The 13737-nt window shown below is 39.6% G+C and overlaps 3 protein-coding genes across 3 annotated transcripts; 2 read left to right on the plus strand and 1 right to left on the minus strand.

Moving 5' to 3' along the window:
• Nucleotides 1-2914, minus strand: LOC126708692 (endoglucanase 17). Its single transcript, XM_050408558.1, has 8 exons — nt 2443-2914; nt 2136-2342; nt 1828-2028; nt 1650-1742; nt 1400-1561; nt 1193-1304; nt 932-1095; nt 1-698 (listed from the first exon to the last, which is right to left on the minus strand). The coding sequence occupies exons 1-8, from the start codon at nt 2698-2700 to the stop codon at nt 366-368; spliced, it is 1530 nt and encodes a 509-aa protein (XP_050264515.1). The 5' UTR covers nt 2701-2914; the 3' UTR covers nt 1-365.
• A 1103-nt stretch (nt 2915-4017) lies between these two features.
• On the plus strand, nt 4018-4995 carry LOC126708165 (uncharacterized). Its single transcript, XM_050407972.1, has 2 exons — nt 4018-4222; nt 4307-4995. The coding sequence occupies exons 1-2, from the start codon at nt 4018-4020 to the stop codon at nt 4993-4995; spliced, it is 894 nt and encodes a 297-aa protein (XP_050263929.1).
• Nucleotides 4996-5911: 916 nt separating this feature from the next.
• On the plus strand, nt 5912-9513 carry LOC126708166 (uncharacterized). Its single transcript, XM_050407973.1, has 6 exons — nt 5912-6091; nt 6732-7131; nt 7179-7322; nt 7365-8173; nt 8686-9000; nt 9268-9513. The coding sequence occupies exons 1-6, from the start codon at nt 5912-5914 to the stop codon at nt 9511-9513; spliced, it is 2094 nt and encodes a 697-aa protein (XP_050263930.1).
• Nucleotides 9514-13737: the final 4224 nt, after the last annotated feature.

Here is a 13737-nt window from a genome sequence, read left to right on the forward strand (position 1 = left end):
AATTGCAAATTCCCAGAATGGGACTATCATTCATTCATCTCCTTAAAAAAACAACACAGTGGACTATATGTTGTGTCCACATCCTTTACATAATAAAAACGCTGTTGATGGCACGAGATTTGCTCAAATCATCACAATAATAATGTATAAATATTAAATACTATCCAGCAGCCAAGACAATCTACCCCATTGACCATTGTGCTTCAAAGGTTTGGGGTTCGAGCCTTGCTCTCCAACCTAAAGGCTGTTACCACGTGCACTCGATGAGAAATAAAAAAGACTTCATCATCTAAACCCCAAAAAAAGAGAGAAGAAAATGGGAGTTACTAGTTACTAGTTACTACTATAGGGGGTCTAATAAGACACTAGAGCTGGCCAAATGAGTGAGCAAGATAAGCCAGTGACCCTACTAGAGGTGCGTTAATGTAAGTGGCTGGCTCTGACTGCTCATAGTCTGGCCTTTGATCTGGGAACCTATCATTCTGGTCGGGTCCACCAACAACTGCACCCACCAATACGTTTGGATTGGGGGATTGGGATTTCATGAAACTGAAGCCTGGAGAGCATTGGATCTTGGCTGGGTGTGATGCAACGGACGGTAGTGATGCGCCCCTGTGGTGTATCCTTTGTGGGTACCTTGGACCATAACCCACCATGTAGGACATCTTCAATGGGTTATCTCCTAGCAAGTAGTCCACCTGATAAAAACAATTTTAGAAATTAAAGTAAAAATCAATTATTAATTGCCAAAATATTAGGTTCATCTTTAAATTCTAGTTCACCATCACATGCAATTTAAGTTTATATTTGGCCCCAACAAAGTTTTTAATGTGTCCAAGACTCCAAGTCCAACAGTGTAATTAGAATAAAACTGTTTTGGGCTCATCATTATAGTTAAGTGAAAGAGGAATGTTATTCTTATAGGCTGTACCTGTCTTTTGGCAAGGGCTCGGAGCCTATTTGGTGTGACAGTGATTCCACCACAGTCAACAAACTTGTGAGCAGTAGTTAAGTATTTGGCATAGGCTAAGAGCAGGAATGAAGTGGAGGTCACATACTGCATGTTGCTATCACCCATCTTAAACAGAAGCCCACCTGTTTAGCATAGCACCAAAAAACCAAAATTAGCCGTTACAAATTGGACAAGTACTCTTTGTGCGTATGTGTGAGTCTGTCAGAGAGAGAAAGAGACCTGGGGTATATTTGGTAGAAGAAAAAGGGGCCCCTGGTATAAGAGAGCAAATGAAATTATCTGCATGACCCTTGTAGTCATGGAGTGATTGGACATTCTGGACAAGAAAAGCCTGAAAATACAAAAATTTCCTATGGTAAAAACATTTACAAAGTGTTTGGTTAAATGCTAAGATTAGAATTTTAAAAAAGTGAATAAAGTAGGGACCTTGGAGAGAAGAATTCTTGCCCCAACATGCTTGTTATCCCACCCAAAGAAATTGTCAAAATCTGCAGCTCCAAGGAGCTCTCCATTAACTTGAATGTAGTTGAGGAAAGCTGGATTTCTGGTAGCCTTGTGTAGCCAAGCAGCACCCCACAAAAGCTCATCCTAGCAAAATATTAAGACACCAAACAAACTTTTAGTTCACTTATTACAGAAACAACATTAAAAAGTTAAAAAGGGACAAAATGTTTACCTGATAACCAGAGAAAGAGCAATAAAAGGGACACACAACTTTCCTCAAACCATTGCTGTAGGGTGCTCTGTACTTATCAGCAAACTCAAACACCTAGATCCATGAACAAACATCATTAGGAGTGTTTAATTTGATTTTTTTCAAAAACATTTTTGTTAGTCTAGTTAAAAAGTTTTACCCTTATAGCCCGAGTGACCAAAAGATTGGAGTATGTTGGGTCACTTCTTCTGAAGACCAATGAAGCAGATGCAAGAGCAGCAGCAGTTTCAGCTGCTACATCAGAACCAGGAGAGTTCTTGTCTACCTTGAACACACTCCTTGGGGTATCCATGTCTTCAGGTCTCTCCCAACAAGCATGATCCTTGTTAGCATCACCCACCTGCAAATGTGCCCAAATGCAGCCACAAGAACCCAAAATGACATAATTGCTAAGAAACAAAATAGGCAGTAAAAAAAGTGACAATGCAGAACAGAGAGAGAACAAACCTGAACATAAATGGTGTCTGGATGTGCAGTGGCTTTGAGGAGGTAATCAGTGGCCCAACGAATGGCTTCTTTGGCATTCGGTAACTCACTTTTCATCAACCCACCAAACTCAATAACACTCCATGAAAGCATAGTGGTGGTGAAAGCCATAGGGAAACCAAACTTCACATTGTCCCCTGCATCATAGTACCCTCCAACCAAATCAACCTGCATTTCAAGTTTCACATCCCAAAAATGAGCAAAACCCACTTCACATTATCCACAACAAAACCAAAAAAGAGAAAAGACACAAGGTTTTGTTAATTACATGCATAGCTGCGCCATCTGAGAGACCAGAGTTCCTCCTCCAAGTGATTCTCTGGTTAGAAGGGAGGCTTCCAGACCTTTGGCCTTCAAAGAAGAGTATTGATTTGGTGAGAGCATCTCTGTAGTTATGACTGGCAAAGTGAGGGTGGTGGTGGCGGTGAAAAGGGTAGTTATGGTGGACAGGGTAGGCATTGATAGTGAAGAAATGAAAAAGAAAGAAGAAGCAGAGCAGAGTGAAAGAGTAAAGAGAGAGAGCCATTTTGGGTTCCCCAAACCAAAGTAAAAGAACCCAACCAACCAGCAACTAACCTGCAAAACAGCAGTGGAGTAGAACCTGTGGCCTCACTATGCCTTGGTATTTATAAAGCAAAAGCTGCCTCTCTAACTTCCTGTGTGGCTAGTGAGTAGTACAATAATTAAGTCCACATCCTCCAACAGGGTTTGGCTTTAATAAACTCCAATTAAAAATGGGTACCCTTTGGGTGTGGGCATTTCCTTTTAGGTTAAATTAACTGTGACTACCCTTAAAGATGGGTACTTGGGTTAATTTCATGTTATGTCAATTCAGAGGGCTTGCCTTTGCCCAGAAGGTAGGAAGGAAATTCAGGGGCATTAATGGCTAAGCAGGAGAGGTCACATGGGAATTTTAATTACATTGATGCTACAAAGAAAGAAGACTAAAATAAAGATTCCAATTTTGCTATAAAGTCCAATTGGATTGTGAAATTTGTGCCAATGATAGGTACCTCGCTTGGAGCTTCTCGCAAAGGATGTTGTCCAGATTATCAAACACATTAAGCACAGTTCAGCCAAAAAAAAAAAAAAAAAAAAAAATTAAGCACAGAACTTACTATGCATTAAGCAATGGTTTTAAATTTTAACATAAAAATATGGGCATTGCATACCTCTCTCTGTCTCTTTCTCCACCCAAAAAGGTATTAATTACATTCTTTTATTAGTAATCAAAAACACAGACAAAGTTATTGGTGGTGATTCTTCTCCAACAAAAAAATAAAGTTATTCATGATTCATACATGAATTTGCTGCACTTATTAAGATGGTTGAATGGTAGCATGGTAGCAGCATTTAACCTTTAGGATTTATAAACTATATATATATATATATATTTATTTATTTATTTTTATTTTTATTTTTATTTTATTTTATTTTTTTTACGATGAATAGTTAGTTATTAGTAATTTAAAAAGTAATGTTAGTAATGAATCTAAATCAAAACCAATAAAATTTTTCATATTTATAAATTGTAAAAAATGTTGTAAAACAGTTTGTAGTGATGACATTACTCAACTTTAAATTTTCATATAACTATATGTAGAATAATTTTGGGGGGAGGGGGGGGGGGGTTTGACAAAAAGATATGATGTGCATTCATGACTATTTGAGATTATAATAGATAAAAAACATGCCACTTGAAAGTTCTCTCTCTTGCGAAGAAAAGGATGAACTTGCGCACAGCAAGAAGAAAGTTAAAGACGTTAATCATGCTGGGTTCAGTGAGGATCCAAGCTCCAGCCCCTCATCTCCAAGCCATGCTTCGGGCTTTGGGAAATAGGGCATGTCTTTTAAAGATAAGCTAGTTGGTGATCTCCCAGGGGCTTTCACCCAAGCTTTTAACTTTGGGGATAATATGGAGGACGATGTTGATTTTGATGAAGAAGTAGAGACACTCCGACGAGGTCTGGTTGCTGTAAAATTTTCTAAGGAGTTCAAGCAGCATATAAGAAGGCCATGGGCTAAAGCTTTCATTGTTAAGGTGTATGGTAGGACTATGGGACTTAGTTTCCTCTAGGCCAAGCTGCTTGCTTTGTGGAAACTAGCAGGAAGATTGGATTGTGTGGACCTAGGTCATGGTTTTTTCCTTACGAGATTGTCACTGAGAGAAGATTTTGAAAACGTGTTGAGGAAAGGACCGTGGTTTATTGGTGACCACATTCTGTTTCTTAGACCGTGGGAGCCAAACTTTAAGCTAGCCTTAGCCAATGTGTCCTCCATTGCAGTTTGGATTAGGCTCAATGAATTACCTATTGAATACTATAATGTGGAGGCTTTACAGCGCATTGGAAGAGCTATTGGTAATGTCTTAAGGGTTGATACACTCACTGCGTCAGAGACCAGGGGGAGGTTTGCAAGATTATGTGTGCAAATTGATGTGGATAAGCCTTTGGTTACTACTATCATGATAGGGAGGTTAGAGCAAATGGTGAGTTATGAAGGTATCCAAAAGCTCTGTTTTGGGTGCGGCAGATTGGGTCACAGTAAGGAGAGTTGTCCGTACACTATCAGGCAAGAGTCGCCATCCACGGAGGTGCAAATGGAAGTGGGTGTGGTTGAGGTAGAAGGGTCACACGAAAACTATGAGGCCAATAGTCCAAAATCTGAAGTGGGACCCAACGATCAGCGCATGGTGCTGTTTAGGAGGAAGGCCATGCGAGTACGTATGGTCCATGGGTTATGGTGGCTCATAGGAAGAGTGGGACAAAAATTCAGAGGAGTGGAGGGGCCCCACCTGGCCAATGGAATGATAGGAATGTAGGCTTTAACGGTAGCATTGTGATGGAAGCAGCAGGTATGCAAGACAGAGATAGGGCCAGGCTCTCTAATGGGCCAACGAAGGAGAATAAAAGGAAGCTTGCCCCATTGTGGGTTTTAGAGAGGGCCCAAGTTGAGAGTTCAATCCAGAAAATAGGGCAGGATGCTTTGAAGCGGGCCCAACCCAGCTCACCCCGAATCCATGAACCCAATACGCTGAGTATAGTGGTTGGCCAAATTGACTTATCTCAAAATTCGCTAAAACATAAATCAGTGAAGGGTAAGAAAATATTAGCGCATCAAAGGGTTTCCCAATCTTCGTTTCTTAGTGCCGTGGATAGTGGAGTTGGAAAAGAATCTTGTGGTGAGCAGCTGAAGGGAAACACAGTTGAGTGTTTGAAGGTTGAAAGGATCTGTGATAGAGAATCAAACATCAGAGCGTCTAGCTAGTTTCAGTTCAAAGTTGCTGCATGGTCAGAGTTGGGCCATCAATTTGGAGGGGGTAATAGTAGTTTTGGCGAAGATACGGGTAAATCCAGTTCGAATTATGGGGTGGTGCAGCATGGAGTTGAAGAAAGTAAGGAAATACACTTTTTCATTAACAGAGAGGAGTGTGAGGAAGGGGTGGATCACTTTAACAAACTTGCATGTGTTGGCTCAAAGAATAGATATGGGGGTTCTCCACCATAGTATGACTTGGTTTCCTGGAGAGGGACAGACCAGGGAGGTGCTAAAGCAGACCAGATGGATCTTGAAGGAGGAGGCAAAGTCGATGCCGCCTTTTGATGAATGCCCATCTCCTTACCACTGTTTTCCTCATGAATGTAATTATTTGGAATTGTAGGGGTGCACTTAAGCCCTTATTTAAAAATCGTGTTAGAGAGTTGGTCTAGAACCACGATCCAGCTATTTTAGTTATGATGGAGACCTGGGTTGGGGGAGAAAGAGCTAAGGAGTTGATTGATAGGCTTCCTTTTGACGGTGCGATTCATACTGATACCATTGGATTTTCTAGTGGTTTATGGGTGCTTTGGAATTCGGATAGGGTGGAGGTGTCCTCACTCTCTAACACTAAGCAAGAAATACATATCATGGTTAAGGTATGCTTTTCTAACGCTACATGGTTATTTTCTGCTGTGTATGCTAGTCCTAGGAATGTTGAGAGGCAGGTGTTGTGGAATAATCTCATGAAAGTCTGATCTTCATAGTTTGTCGTGGGTTATAGCAGGGGACTTTAACGAACCCCTATTAGATGATGATAAGTTTGGTGGCAGAGTTGTAAGTGTCAATAGGTCCTTATTGTTTAAGGAGTGTCTCGATAAGTGCAATATGATAGATATTGGGTTCTTGTGGCCTCAGTTCACTTGGACAAACAAGAGGGAGGTTCAAGCTTTAATTCAAGAAAGAATAGATAGATTCTTTGTTAATCCTAGTTAGTGCCTGTTGTACCTGGAAGCAAGGGTCACTCATCTTACTAGAAGCCATTTGGATCACTGCCCTGTTTTGTTGGAGATGGTGCCAAGGGAAAATGGTGTTAAAAAGAGGCCTTTTAGGTTTCAAACTTCTTGGCTTATGGATGCAACCTTTTCAAGCATTGTTTCTCAAGCTTGGGGAGGTGGCAGTGGGTTAGCTGATGCCTTAGAATTGTTTTCTAAGAAAGCTGTTGCCTGGAATAAAAATCAGTTTGGAAACATTTTTACTAGGAAGAAGAATTTGATGGCTTGGATTAATGGCATTTAGAGGGCTGTTGCAAATAACCCTTCTAATTTCCTTCTTAATTTGGAGAAAGAGCTTTTGAAGGAGCTAGATTTAGTGCTAAATCAGGAGGAGGAGCTTTGGGCTTTAAAGTCGAGAGTTAACTGGATGATCCAGGGTGATCCCAGTACGAATTTTTATCATGTTTCGACTTTAGTCAAAAGGAATAGGAATCAGATTTTGGCAATAAAAAATGCTATGGGGGATTGGATTTATAAGGAGGATGAGATAAAGAATTTCATTAGAAGTGGTTTTGAAGGGATTTATTCTACATCGCTGAGTTGGGTTTCTAGAGCTGAACCTCTTATTTCTCAATGGCAGCCTAGGCTTACTGAGGAGGAGAAGGAGAATATCAGTGGTGGTGCAATTGAAGAAGAGATTAGAGGTGCTTTGTGGTCTTTAAAACCTTTTAAAGTGATGGCATTCACACAGGGTTTTTCCAAAGGTTTTGGCCAATTGTTGGGAGATCAGTTGTTAGGGAGGTGCAAAAGATTTTTACAGATAGGAGGGTTCCTGAGTATTTGAATAGAGCTCATATTGCTTTAATCCTAAAGATCCAAGGTCCGAAGACTTTGGGTAACTATAGACCCATAAGTTTATGAAACACCGTGTATAAAGTGGTGACAAAGATTATTGTGGCAAGGTTGAAGCCTTATCTGGATAAACTCATATCTCCTCTTCAAGCGGCTTTTGTGCCAGGTAGGAAGGGAGTAGGCAATGCTTTCATTGCTCAGGAGATCATTCACTTTCTTGGGAGAAAGAGAGCGAGAGTGGGTTATATGGCACTGAAAATTGATTTGGAGAAGACTTATGACAAGCTAGAGTGGAATTTCATTAGAGAAGCTCTCTTTAGGGCCAACCTTCCGGTTGATCTTATTGATGTCATTATGAGTTGTGTCTCCATGGTCTCCACTTCTATTTTGGTGAATGGTGGAGCTACCGATCCTATTGTTCCTTCGAGATGGATAAGGCAAAGGGACCCATTATCCCCTTACCTTTTTATTCTTTGCATGGATTTCTTGGGTCAACTTATTGAGGAAAAGTGTAATGCTAAGCTGTGGCACCCAGTTAAGGCTTCCCAAAGTGGTCCTGCCTTTTCCCATCTCATGTTTGCGGATGATCTCCTCTCTTTTGCTAGAGCTGATGGTACCGATTGTTCAGCCATTAGAGATATGCTTGATGAATTTTGCTTATTATTCGGGCAAACAATTAGTGAGGCAAAATTTAGAGTTTATTTTTTCCCGAATGTGGATAGGGATGCTAGGGAGTCGTTGTGTGATATTCTTGGCCTTTCCTCCACGCCTTTCCTCGGTAAGTACCTTGGGTTTCCCTTTAGTCATCCTGGCTCCTCATCCCAAGATTACAATTTCATCCTTGATAGGGTGAAGCAAAAACTTACAGGGTGGAAGGCCAATTTGCTTTCTTTGGTTGGTTGAGCAGTCTTGATTCAAGCTTCTTTATCTACTATACCCTCCTACGTTATGTAATGCTCTCATCTTCCTAGCAAAATTTTGGATGGGTTGGATAGGGTCAATTGAAACTTCTTATGGGGATCATCAAACACAGTGAAGAAAATCCATTGGGTTGGTTAGGATAAGGTCACCAAACCCAAGGAGGAAGGGGGCCTTGGGTTGCAATCAGTTAAGGGAAGGAACGCTACACTCCTTTCTAAGCTAAATTGGAGATTCAATACAGAGAGAGAGAGGCTCCTTGGGCTCTAGTTTTGAAGAGGAAGTATTGTAGTCCACAGAAAAGTAATGCCCCCAATGCCAATAAGCTTCCTTGCTTATCTGTTTGGGCTACAATGAAGAAAGGTATGGATACCTTCAACAGGGGCAGTAGGTGGATGGTTGGTAAGGACAGTAGTTTGAATGTTTGGCATAGCAATTGGACCCAAAAAGGCTCCTTAAGACAACTCATTTAGGGTCCTATCACATAGGAAGCTAGTCTATTGGAGATTAAGGATTTTATGTTGGACACGGGTTGGGCTTGGGAAAAAATTCCATTTGAGCTTCCTCAAGACATAAAGATGTTGATTCAAGCTACTCCCATGATATTCACTAGTAGAGGAGTTGATAAATTGGCATGGGTAGATTCTTCTAAAGGCACCTTTGAGTTAAAGAGTGCTTATAAGATTGCCACGGGTACCATGGATGCATCTCCCTTCTCGGCCAAATGGCTTTGGAAAGCAGACACTCTTCCAAGAATCAAGACTTTCTTATGGATGTGTGCTCATAATAGTATTGGGGTCAAGGTGTGCCTTGAGAAAAGAGGGGTAGTTCATGACAATACATGCCCTATTTGTCAAAGAGGTTCGAAGATCATTTTGCATGCTCTCCGTGACTGCCCTTATATCAAGCATGTGTGGAATCAGCTGGGGATTACATCCTCGAATCATGCTTTTTGGAGAAGTGAGTTGTAGATTTAGCTGTCTTTTAATGGTAGAAATAACTGTAGCTTGCTTGCTGCCAATCCCCATTGGAGGATTATCTTTCCCTTTGTTGTGTGGAATATATGGAAGAGTAGAAATAGGATTGTTTTCAGCAGTAAGAGTAGAAACCCGAAGCTGGTTGGGGAGATTTTGAACCAAGCATTGGAGTTCATTCATTGTGTGGCAACTCCGAAAGCTTCGATGCAAAAGGTGATGAGAAGGATTTGCTGGGAGAAGTCGCCTGAAGGTTGGTTGAAGCTTAATACAGATGGTTTAGTGGAGGGTGGAAGCGGTTTGGCTTGCTGTGAAGGGGTTATTAGAGATGCTGATGGGTAGTGGGTAAGAGGCTTCAGCAAAAGGATTGGCATCACTAACATTTTTGCTGCTGAACTATGGGGATTGAGGGAGGGGTTGATGCTTTATAGAAGTCTTAATTTTTCAGCCCTTGTGATCGAGTTAGATGCTAAATCCATTGTGAATGTCCTCAATAATCCTTCCTATGCTAACAATTTTTATCTCCCCTATTTTAGATGATTGCAGATTGTTGATCTATCACATGCCTCAGATTCGGATTAAGCACTGCTTCCGCCAAGCTAACCGTTGTGCTGATAGACTTGCTAGGATAAGCTTCAGTCAAATTTCTAAATTTTCTTTATTTGATAGTCCGCCTGTGGACATGATTGATGCGTATGAGGATGACCTCAATGGGATGTATTTTGATAGAATACATCCTGAACCTTGTGTTTCCTTTTAGTTTTGTTCAATGAATTGTCTTTCACCCAAAAAAAAAAAAAAAAGACTATTTGAGATTATAAGGTGGCAATAGTTGCTATAACAGATAAATAATTGCGATTAAGGGAGTCAATCTTGTAATAGAGATTGTTTCAATTTGATTAAAAGAACAAAATATTTCAGTAACAATTAATATCGATGAATCGTTTTAGGGTTACCACTTTCGCCAAATATTGCACTCCCCTAAAAGTATAATGGAGCTGTCTCCAACAACTCTAGAATTGAGTCCAACGACTTTGGAATTGAGTTTAAAGGGGAGTTCTTGCCCATAATTTGAGGCAGAGTCATAGACTAAAAGAATCTTCAAAATTGTTGTCAGTGAAAGGTGATGAACATGGATATGGGTTTGATGCTTATGCTCAAATCGGTGTCGGAGAAAGGTGGTGAACATTAGCATGCAGGTGATGTTCAAAATCCTTTTAAGTTCTATGAGCGAGTCACTAAGGGGTCAATAAAGGCCCATGCATATGGATGTAGTACAATGGATATAGCACTTAAATCAAGAGATATGGATAAGCTAAGGCAGATTTGATTTTGATCCCTATTTTACATGATACCAACACCAGTCACCATCTCTCCAAAAAAAAAAAAAAAAAAAAAAAAGAGAGACAAACAAAAAAGTCACCAGCCCTACCATCCCACAAAATCAAAAAATTGGAGTACCATTACCATTTTTATCGCCAATTACCTTTAAAAAAGAAAATCCTATCATTGTTCTCTTTTATGATTTTTTGAGTGCTTTGGATATAGAACAATAGAAGGATATAAATGGTTCTTGACAAGTGTGCTAAAAATTTTATGTGCAATTTAGTGGTATTAAAGAATATTCCATCGAAAATTATATATTGATATCCTTCATATTATTCACAGCTATGTGGTGTGACATAATATATTAATATGTATGACAAGAAACTGAGGTAATCAGAAAGGGAAGAATATATCATTTGTACTTAATTAGTCAAATTAATAAAATATACCGTGATCTTCTAATGTTTTGCGATTTTGCAAATTTGCAAAGTGAGGAGGTCTCTAGGTGAAGTTTTATGGATTCTCCTTTTCTCCATTTTTGTGAAAATAAACTTTGATGCAGCTATTGTCGAAGAAAAAACTTGCACTGCCAACAATTGGTAGGAACCAAGGTCGCTTACTTATCAGTTGAAAAGGTAGGAGAATCGGGTATCAAACATGTAATTTATGAAGGAGACCCTGTAAACATTGTCCAACCATTCCAAAGTCTCTCATTGGTCTATTGTAAATGTTATTACTAAGGTTAAAACTATCTCAAACTCCTTTGTTGATTGGACTATAGTTTATACTTTTACGGAAGCCAACTTTGTTGCGCACAATATTGCTAGGCCCTATTAAAGTAATAATGTGGGAAAGATCCCCATCTCCCCTATCCTTGATTTTTGGTTGGGGTATTAGGAGAGAGATGGTCTTAGTTCCTCCATCGTAAAAATATAAAAGAAAGAGGGAAGAATGTTTGACTATGCACCCATTTACTTTACAAAATTCTTGCTAAGATTGTACTCCTATTTTGGAAAATTAATAGAACCGAAGTAGATTCCATGCGTAAAGTACAATTAATTTGCAAAGTATAAGTCCTTTTTGTTTTACACCGTAAAAGTATGTAGTATGTAATATTTTAATTTGATTCTCGATGTTTTTCTAAATTTTGATTAAAGTCCCTAACGTTTGATATTATTTTGAATGTCATATTTTGTCAATTTTCATGAGCAATGTAGTCCTTAAATATCATGTAAACTTAAAATGATGTAGTTATATACATGCTTAGGCTGCGTTTGACTCTATGTAAATCGAATTCTGAGTGTAAAATGAATGTAGGGGAAAATGAATTCCCATAAAGAAAATAAAATCCGACTGTTTGGTTTTGCAATGGAAAATAATCCAAAAAACAATTTTCCGTATTTGGTAATATTCTGAAAATGCTATTTTCCTACAAAATTTTCACATTTTCTCAGCCATTTTCTTAGCTTCCAAACAAATTTTATAATAGAAAATTTCAAAATATACACTTTAACACAACCAAAAATCAAAATAAAAACATTTATTCACAACATAAACATGATATACTCGGTGAGAGGAGGAAGAAAGAGTGACAAATTGAGGGAAAAAGAGATAGATTGAGAAAGAGAGAGATCGAAGTGGATGGAGGACGGCGGTGGCCAGATCGGGTGGGTTTGGGGGTGGAGTGGAGTGGGCTGGTGGTCAGTGGTGGCCAAATCGACGACGTTGAGCAAGAGGGAGACCGAGATCAGTGTGTTGAGAACGAGCTTGGTCTTGGGTGGGTCAAGAATGAGATTGGTTTTGGGTGGTGACGATCTAGATGGCGGTGTCGATGAGCTTTTGGCGGCAACTATGAGCTTCAAGCGGTGATGATGGTGACTTCGATCTCTCTCTCTCTCTCTCTCTCTCTCTCTCCACTTTTGTAGTCTGTAAAATGTGGTTTGAAGGTAAAATAACTAACGAAATAGTTTTACAGGTGAGAAGGGGTATTTTATGGTCAAAGTGTAAAACATTTTCAGTTTGACCATATTTTCAATTGGTGCCAAACACACACAAGTGTGTAAAATACTTTCCTAAACCGATTTTCATGTGAAACAAACACAGCCTTAATTACTTACTGTTGACGCCCATTTTTTGACAGAAGGCCCAATGGCAAAAGAAGCTTAACAATAAGGGAAATGAGAGGAAAACGAAGGGCAAAATGGTAAAAAAATGAGGTAACAAGCCTAGTGGGTTGACATGGCATGAATGATGGCCAGCAAGCCCATGAAAGTAACAAGAGGTAAAAAGAAAAGAGGTAGGTGGGCCGAGAAAGCCCAAGGAATGAAGTGGTAAGCCCATGGGAACAATGAGAGGTAAAGAAGAAGTAAATGGGCCGAAGAAGCCCAAAGAATAAAGTGGTAAACTCAATGGGCTAACATGGTAGGAATGATGACCAACAAGCCCATAAGAGTGATAAGAGGTAAGGATGTAGTAAATGGGCCGAGGTTTTAGGACATATGTGATTCACTTGTTAGGAACATATGTCACTATTTTATATAATTGGCTAATCATTTGACAAAACGTACTTTACTTGTATTTGGGTAGATCTAGGATGCGTTTAATACTTTAAGAAACTATGTTTCAAGATCAAGTGTTGAAGACATGCAAGTCTGTCCAAGAAACAAGTTGAAGAAGTGTCTATCATTAAAGCTTGAGAGCTAGCTATCCATCGAGCTTAAGAAGCCGTTCCAGCCCCGTGGCTCGACAGCTGCTCGATAACATCTCGACAGACAGGTATCTGTCGAGCTTTATAAAAAACAGAATTCTAGTTCTATTTTGACTCCAATCCGGTTTTATGTGTTTAGGCTTTCTTTTCTCACAACCCTAGACATATAAAAGGATTATTTTAAGGGCCGTCAAAGTGTTCACAAGTTGCACAAGTATTGAGTAAAGTTTGTTCAAGCAAATTGTGATCAGAGACAGAATTTGCCCTAGTTCATTGTTCTTGAAGAAGTTGTTGTGTTTGTGCACTGTAAGGTTTTGTGACCAAGCATATTCTTAATATTCATCGTTGGGATGAACTGAAGAACTTTGCAGCCAATAACCTTCTCTAGTTGGTGATTGAAGTCGCGTACTAGGATCCACTTAATTGGTTAGTCACGTACTTGGGAGCCATGCATCAAAAGGAGAAATTGTCACTACAGAACAAGTTCAATTGGGTATTAGGGTAAGTGTTCAACTATAGGTTGGTGTAAGGTA

The sequence above is a fragment of the Quercus robur genome, chromosome 12, assembly GCF_932294415.1.
Source record: "Quercus robur chromosome 12, dhQueRobu3.1, whole genome shotgun sequence".
In the NCBI taxonomy this organism is placed as follows: Eukaryota; Viridiplantae; Streptophyta; class Magnoliopsida; order Fagales; family Fagaceae; genus Quercus; species Quercus robur.